General features: G+C 47.1%; 2 protein-coding genes across 5 annotated transcripts in view; one reads left to right on the forward strand and one right to left on the reverse strand.

Annotated features, from left to right (window-relative positions):
• The first annotated feature begins 311 nt into the window (after positions 1-311).
• nyx (nyctalopin) lies at positions 312-3,715 on the forward strand. The gene is made up of 4 exons (XM_061089030.1): positions 312-333; positions 806-1,092; positions 2,181-2,485; positions 2,899-3,715. The coding sequence occupies exons 1-4, from the start codon at positions 312-314 to the stop codon at positions 3,713-3,715; spliced, it is 1,431 nt and encodes a 476-aa protein (XP_060945013.1).
• A 2,393-nt stretch (positions 3,716-6,108) lies between these two features.
• Positions 6,109-8,491, reverse strand: part of caska (calcium/calmodulin-dependent serine protein kinase a) — an 80,669-nt gene continuing 78,286 nt past the window's right edge. For 3 of the 4 annotated variants that reach the window (XM_061088266.1, XM_061088265.1, XM_061088263.1), the window contains 5 exons: positions 8,312-8,392; positions 8,077-8,157; positions 7,793-7,995; positions 7,621-7,704; positions 6,109-6,738 (listed from right to left, as the gene is read on the reverse strand). In XM_061088266.1, coding sequence (XP_060944249.1) covers positions 6,562-6,738; positions 7,621-7,704; positions 7,793-7,995; positions 8,077-8,157; positions 8,312-8,392 — 626 coding nt within the window. In that variant the 3' untranslated portion in view covers positions 6,109-6,561. The remainder of the gene's footprint in view (positions 6,739-7,620; positions 7,705-7,792; positions 7,996-8,076; positions 8,158-8,311; positions 8,393-8,491) is intronic. The other variant, XM_061088267.1, reaches the window with a different exon arrangement.

Here is an 8,491-nt window from a genome sequence, read left to right on the forward strand (position 1 = left end):
GATACAAAAGTAGGACAAAGAGACGTGAACGTTTCTGACTTTAACCTGTGAGTGTGTCTATGTGAGAGTGTGTGTGTGTGTGTGTGTGTGTGTGGTCGTTTATTTGACCCGCTCATCTTATCCACTCGTTGTTGTTCAAGTATTTTCTGAGACGATTCTATGAGGCTGAAGCTTCAAAGATTCAAACTTCAACAGCAGACGATCCTCCAGCTGCAGCTTTGACCCATATTTACATAATTCATGACTCTTTCTGTTTCTGTGGTTTCAGACCTTCGTTAATCCTGGAGCGTCCCAGAGGAGACATCCCAGACATGTCTGTCCTCACTCTCACGGGTCAGTGTCCTTCACGTCTCCTCGGCTCTGAGCAGCTTCGTTGATTCAGAGTTTAGATTTGTCTCAAAACATCACAGACCTGTAAACCTGAGTCCAGGTCGTGAAGCTCTGATGGAAACGAGTCTTTATTATAAACCAGATGAAGACAGATTCTTGAAGTTATGACAATTTAATGATAAAATTAAGAGTTAATGGTTTAAATCATTTTTTCAAGAGAACAATTCCAACATTTTCTTCTCAAATGATAATATTTTATGATTTTCTTTGTTTTTATGATTTTTTTTTTTTAAACATTTTGCAGTTTTTACTTGTTTAGGCATTTTGAAGAAAAGGATCCTGGAAGATTTTGTGGATCTTTTTTCATTTTCACAGTTTGTTGGATCTGTTGAAGACAAAGTGATGAATCTATTGATGCAGAATTGTGGATTTACAGTTTGTTCTCCTGTTGTTCCTCTGATGCTTCGACCTCCAGTGTGCGTGCTGTGCCTGCTGCCCCAGGCGGCGCCGGCCCGGTGGGCGTGTGCCCGGGCCTGCCCGGCGTCCTGCTCCTGCACTCAGGAGAGGAGCTGCAGCGTCCTGTGTGACCGCTCCGGCCTCGCCGAGCTGCCCGCCGAGTTCCCCTGCGAGGCGTCCGCCATCAACGTGGACAAGAACCGGCTCAAGTTCCTGTCGGAGCGAGCGTTCGGGACGCTGCCGTCTCTCAGGTCTCTGTCCCTGGAGCACAACAACATCTCCTTCATCACTCCTGGAGCCTTCAAGGTCCGTGGCCCGACTCCCACTGAGAACATCCCTGATGCCTTTGATCTTTGTTCATTATTAGGGTTGCAAAATTCCGGGAATTTTCAAAGTTGGAAACTTTCCATGGGAATTAACGGGAATTAACGGGAATTAACGGGAATTAACGGGAATATACGGGAATTAACGGGAAATGTTGTGGGTAATTTATACTAACTGTATCTACCTTGTCATATACAGATATAAATATAAACATTTTGTTGTGTCATAGGCTGATTTGAGCCCTGAGGAAACTTTGGGCACTTGACTATATGCTTCTGCATCGTTGTGTCATTCTTAACATAGGTCTTTGCACAGTATTTGCAAATGTACACAGCCTTTCCTTCTACATTGGATGGGGTGAAATGTCTCCACACATGAGATAGTGCATGTGGCTTTGTTCTGTAGAATAAGATGAGAACAAAGTTTGTAAAAAAACACTAATGCAATGCCAGAGATATAAATAGTTAGCCAAACAATTGCAATCGTCTGTAAACATATTTTACAATTGATGGATAAATGAATGGAAATAGTCTAGATGAACAGATGAACAATCCTCAATCAGCATGCTAATATATTTTTCCCAGTAATATCATGGAAACTTACCTGACTAGTCCTTCACTCTACAGCAGGCCTCAGTAGCCCTGCTGTAGAGTGAAGCATGCTGGGAGTTATCTGTGCATGTGATGGAAGAATGACCAGTGGAGGGTTGAAACTCAACGTTCCATACATCTTTAAAATAGAGTTTTGAATGATGTTTTTATTGCTCAGCATTTAATTTGCATAGTTTTTTTTTTTTTCAAAATTCCCCAAATTCCCGAGCTTAATATTCCCGTGGAAAGTTTCCGGAAAGTTTCCGGAAATTTACCGGAAACTTCCCGCCCCCTTGCAACCCTATTCATTATTCATTATTCTTTATTACTCGATTCTTGGTTTGTAAAACATGAGAAAATAGAGAGAAATGTTCTTTCAGATGTTTTTACTTTGTCCGAACCTCAGAGTGAGTCTTTGTCTCCTCATGAGTGAGAGAATCTAAAGTCCCTGTAGAATCTAAAGAGCCTCTGGTCCTGCAGGGCCTCTCCAACCTGGTGGAGCTGACCATGGCTCACAACGAGTACATCAGCTACCTCCACACCCGAACCTTCTCGGGCCTGAAGAAGCTGGTGCGTCTGGACGTGTCCGACTGTAACCTCTTCAACATCCCCGACCGGATCTTCATCGAGCAGCCGGCGCTGAGGGAGATGTTCTGCTTCGAGAACAACTTCAGGAGGATCCCCGGGGCCTTCAGGGGGATGGAGAACCTCACGCACATCTACCTGGAGAGGAACCGGATCGAGGCCGTGGCCTACAACTCGCTGCTCGGCCTGGGGGGGCTCAGGTAAGTCTCCGGCTGGGGGGGGGGGTACGACAGATACCAGTAGATGTTAAATTAGATACGATATGTACGATATGATTTGAAGACGTTTATACTAGGGCTGGGCAAGTTAACTCGTTTTAATCGAGTTAACTCAAGTGATGAGTTCACTCGATTATTTATTTTATCTCGCATTAACTCAGGTTTGATTATTTATTGTTTTATTGTGAAAGTCAGGCTTTTATTTTGTGAAAGTCTGTTGCTGACTGCTGCGGAACAGGAAAAAAGAAAATAATTGCCGGATAAACAATCGAGTTAACTCATCACTTGAGTTAACTCGATTAAAACGAGTTAACTTGCCCAGCCCTAGTTTATACATAAACACAAAGAAGCGGATTCCGTCTCTGTTCAGGTTTTGAATGGTCTTCTTGTCTCAGGTACCTGAATCTCCAGGAGAACCGGATCAACGTGATCCACGACCAGAGCTTCCAGGACCTGCTGCGGCTGGAGAACTTCTACCTCAACGACAACGTGCTGAGCGATCTTCCTCGATCCGCCTTCAAGGGCCTGAGCCGCATCAAGATGCTCAACCTGGGCGGGAACCGTCTGGTCAACGTGTCCAGGACCTGGTTCAGCGACCTGGTGGAGCTGGAGACCCTCTACCTGGACCGGAACCAGCTGCTGTTCATCGAGGAGGGAACCTTCGAGAACCTGACCAGCCTCATCACGCTGCACCTGAACAGCAACAACCTCACCAGCCTGCCCTTCCCCGTGTTCCAGCCCATCTACTTCCTGGCTCGGCTCTTCCTCTTCAGGAACCCGTGGGAGTGCGACTGCGCCCTCCAGTGGCTGCAGGAGTGGATGGCGAGCTACAAGCTGGTGCGGGACATCCCCTGCTCCTCGCCCTCCTCCGTGTCGGGCCTGGACCTCAGCCAGGTGCTCTTCTCCAAGCTGAACGGCTCCTGCTTGGACCCGGGGGAGCTGAACCTGACCACGGCGTCCTCGGAGGTCGCCTCCACCACCGAGAACCGCTTCAACAGCCTGGTCTCCAAGCTGCTGCAGCAGGAGCTCCGGGACGAGATGGGGAACGGGACCGAGAGCCTCGGCAACGGCACGCTGCCGGAGGAGGGGCAGCTCTCCTCAGGGGTCGGAGGTCGAGGGCCCGGCCAGGCACTTGTGGGCTTCACCGTGGGGGGGGTCCTCTTCGCTGTGATTGGCCGGTCACACGCTCACGCGGGTCTTTATTGCACATGAGACGCCGAGGAACCAGGAAGTCGATTTTCAAATTGCCGACGAGCCGAAGGAGAAGTCGTCGCTCGGCCCAACGAAGGATTTGTTGTTCGCAGTCTGACGATGTTTCTACTCACGAGGTTTACATCCGATAATCTGAGATATTTATAGACACGTCGGCTCCGTCTCATCTCCTGCAGCAGGTGTTGATTTCAACCAGCGGATTAATGCGGCGAGATGAAAAATGTCCACGGGAACGTCGTCCACCTGTTGTTGCGTAATAACTCAATTGAATTAACATGATGTAATATGTGGGCGTGTGTTTCATTGGCTGAATGTGTAAAGTGAAGGAGTGTTGACCTCCGGAGCAGATGTTCTCCTCCTGCTCCGTTCTCCTCATGGCGGCTCCGCAGCTCTTTCCTGTAAATGCATTAATCTTCTTATTGACACTTTGCTTCTGCCTCCTGTGGACGGACGGATTCATCTCTGTGGACGTGATCTCTCTCCGTACAGGGGGGCGGAGCGGGTGTGACCACCATATGTCCTCTCTGGACCGGGGGGGGGGGGGTCAGAGAAGCTCTCTGCGTTCTCCAAAGTTCTCGTACGTTGATCCACCGACGAGCGGGAAACGATAGAAACGTACAAACCAGATGAATTCTGTAGTTTCCTGCTGGATGTGAGTTGGTTCTGTTCAGTTTTCTAAATAAAATAAATTCTGCTGAACTTGTCCCTCGTCTGCTCGCTGACCCTCAGTCCGTTAATCTGCACGTGGGCCCGATGGCCCTTTCATGTGGGATTAGAGCGGCTGAGACGGAGCTGGAGGCGGGGCTGGAGGCGGGGCTGAAGCTGCTCCTCACACACAGAGAGAGGAAATCCAGAAACACTTCTCAGTCTAGAGAACAAATCATTTTAACTGACCTGTAATGAGGACATTTCTCTTTTTTAAAATAGTCATTGGTTTAAAGTATTTTCTTATAATTCGGCTCCTTTACTGAGCTGAAATTATTAATCTGTATAGAACGGTATAAAATACTGGTTAGTTTATGGATGGTGGGAGGAAGTGGAGAAGAAGTGCATCTTTATTTAAAGTCTTTGCTTTAAACATCTTTATATTTCTTCACTTTCTAACATTTAAACCTTAACCTCGGACGTTTGGCTCTTTTATAAAAATGAAGTCTAGTTCAGATTTACGTTCTGGACGTCTCCGACTCCAACAGAGGAGACGAGGCCATTTTCCTTTTAAGAGAATTTGATAAAAGTCTGAACATCTGTCCTCAGTCGCCGTTTGTTCACTTTAAAGCTGCAGGATTAGCACCGTGACTCGGCTGCTTCCCTCCAGCACTCGGTCTGATTGAAACCACAGAACTCAGAGTTCAGCCCAGTGAACCTCCTCCTGAAATATGAAACACAGCCGCACAAATAATAACACGTCAAGGCTTTTTCTTTATTATCACTTTGTTAATTGTCTTCAGGAATATTTTTAGCTTTTATACTCGACAGCTGAAAACTCAGTTGAGTTTATTATCAAAAAAGAAACAAAGAACCAGAAATTTAAAAAAGATTGAAAAGGATTTTTAAACAGAAAATAGTTGCCATCTTTTTTTTATTGAAAATATATAATATATATAAATATTGACTTTCCTGTAGAACAATACTTTCACTTATTTTGTTAATACTTTTGTACTTTTTCCTTCAAAGGATTTTATTTCTGCAAAAGCGATTTTGTTCTGTCACTTGAGTAAAATTTGAGTTTATTCGTTTTTCTTTGTTTGGATTTTTAGATAAAGAAAAGTTTCTGAGGTTCAGAAGAATTATATATAAAGAAATGTTTTATCGCACGTCTGTTATTTTCTTGACCTTATTATTCAGATGCCTCCTCTTCCCTCGATCATCATCATCAGCATCATCACAGATTCTTAAACTCGACTGAAACTCTTTTATGAAATGATTTGTGTGTGACGGGTCAAAAAGAGAAAAATTGAAACTTTTATTTGATTTTCTTTTTACAAACACATCTCACTACATGTTCGATTACTTTCATTTTAATAAATCTGTTGTTTTTTTTTTAGAAATGTCACCCAAAATGCAGGGATGTGCATAGGTGTCAACGTCCGGCTCCGTCGCTTCTCCTCAGACTTCAAACCGCTGGAATGTTTTTTCTTTTCTTCTTTTCGTCTTTAGTTTCTCTGAGGTTCACAGAGGGACATGGGGGGGGGGGGGGACGGGACGGGGGGGGGGGACACTGACTGACTGACAGCATGGAAGCTTGCAAATGTCCACATGCATGATAACCTCATTCAAATCTCTAAAACATTAATGGATTCATTTAGAAGAGACAGTACCTGGTAGAAAGGTGCATGTATATATATATATATACTGTATATATTTATATATATATATACAGTATATATATATATATATACTGTATATATTTATATATATATGAGACACAAGGAGAGGTCGCTCCACAGACAATGGGGGGGGGGCGGGGCTGATGACGGGACACAGTACTGTCTCTTTAAAACAAACCTCTACAGAAATGTCGCCTCCTAGCTAGAACAGACACGACAATATTCACGTTAGTTTACTCTGGTTTTATACAACACTAAGACGAGGTCGTCTGTGAGCGTCCGGTCGCTGGCGGCGGCGCCGGGTTCTGCCGCGGCGCCGCCGAGGGATCCCGCTGGGCGCCGTGGTCGCGTTCACAATCACGCTGAGGGTGTTTCTCCGATCATCCGATCAGACGTGTGGAGAAAAGTTTCCCATCGCTTTGATTAGTCCGACGTGATTCTGAGCTGGAAGAGGAGATGATGGGAGTGGTTCCGTGACGCTGCTGCAGGGAGATGAAGGAGGAGGAGGAAGAGGAGGAGTCAGTAGACCCAGGACACAGGAACCCACTGGCTGGTGGTGCACACCAGGTCGATGGCGTCCTCCAGGTGCCCGATGGTCTCGTCGATCTCGTTGTTGATGATGGTCTGGTCGAAGTAATGCGCGTACGTCTTCTGCAGGATCTCAGATTCCTTCTGCAGCCGCTGCAGCGACTCGTCCTGAGGAGGAAGAGGAGGAGCAAGAGGAGGAAGAGGAGGAGCAACCGTGAGGAAGGAGGAGAGGAGATCACGCATCGAGAACAAAGAGAGGAACTCTGAGGACCTCGACAAACTGGAGCTGAGAGTGTGTGTGTGTGTGTGTGTGTTCAGAGTCACAGTGTGTATGTGTGTGCGTGTTATCAGTCACAGTGTGTGTGTGTGTTTGTTCAGAGTCACAGTGTGTGTGTGTTTGTTCACAGTGTGTGTGTGTTCAGAGTCACAGTGTGTTATGAGAGTCACAGTGTGTGTGTGTGTTCGTGTGTGTGTTATGAGAGTCACAGTGTGTGTGTGTTATGAGAGTCACAGTGTGTGTGTGTTTGTTCAGAGTCACAGTGTGTGTGTTCGTGTGTGTGTTATGAGAGTCACAGTGTGTGTGTGTTTGTTCAGAGTCACAGTGTGTATGTGTGTGTGTGTGTGTTATGTGTGTGTGTGTGTGTTCACAGTGTGTTGAGGTCGTCACTATCGAGGACGTGAGCTGGACGAACTAAACTCCAGACTCACAAACACACGACTAACAGGAAGCAACACGTCCGTCCCGTCAGGTTTTACTCACAGGAAGCGTCCGACACCACCGAGGTGTCTGAGGGGGGGGGGGGGAGTGGGGGGTGGGGTGGGGGGGGCGCCAAAGAAACAAACGCATGCAGCAAGAAAAAATAAACGAGTGCAGAGAAGAGGAAGAAGATGAGCAGAGTTTTCAAATGAAGACACAAAATCTGAATGAACAGAAAAAGATGAATCGATCACATGCGATGTTTAGTTTGTTAAAAGCAGAAAATGAACGGGATGTGTGTGTGTGTGTTTGTGTGTGTGTGTGTGTGTGTGTGTGTGTGTGTGTGATGTCACCTCATTGATTCCTGGTGTGATTGTTGGTGCAGCGATGAAGACGACGTACGGGGCGAACTCGGCTGTTCGCAGGACCTTCAGGGCCTGATGGAGATCGGGTGTTAGATTCAGCACAACTTCAAACACTCGACACACACACACACACACACACCACAAACAGACACACACTCACCTGCGGCTCCACGTCCAGGATGGCCACGTGTCCCTGCTGGTGGATCTTGCGGATGGTCTCCAGCCGGGTCCCGTACATGGCGTCCTCGTGGCTGCCGTACTCCAGGTACTCGTTGTTGCTGATGTCCTGCATCATCTGGTCGTGGGACACGAAGAAGTAGTTCTTCCCGTCGTCCTCGTCCTTCTTGGGCGGTCGGGTCGTGTCTGTGGGACGCACACAGGAAGTGAGAGGCTGCACTTCCTCTGGGGCACAGCAGCCGTGGCGCCGCGGGGACTCAGACTCACGTGGGATGGGGTAAGCGAAGCGGTCCGGGTGTTTGGTGATGAGCGTGTTCTTGATGTGTCTCCTGCCGACGCCATGCGCCCCTGAGGAAGACACAGAGACGTGAGGAAGAGTTCGGGTCCTAATGAGCCGTTGATCAAGGTTCATTGTAAACGTTGTTGTGGGAATCGAACCCGCGGCTCAGAAACATCTTCTGATCAATCGATGAATCACTAGAACAAACAACAGAGAACTCACCCAGCAGGACGAGTGTTTTCCTCTTGAAGGCCGGAAGCTTCACCACCTCCTCGTACGTGACCAGGTCTAGTTGATCGAACACTGGAGGAGAGAGAGAGAGCGTCAGACCGAGGAACTGAGAGAGGAGCACATCTGGAACATCTGGACCAGACTCAGACTAACAAAGCTCATGAACATGTT

The sequence above is a fragment of the Limanda limanda genome, chromosome 16 (assembly GCF_963576545.1).
Source record: "Limanda limanda chromosome 16, fLimLim1.1, whole genome shotgun sequence".
In the NCBI taxonomy this organism is placed as follows: domain Eukaryota; kingdom Metazoa; phylum Chordata; class Actinopteri; order Pleuronectiformes; family Pleuronectidae; genus Limanda; species Limanda limanda.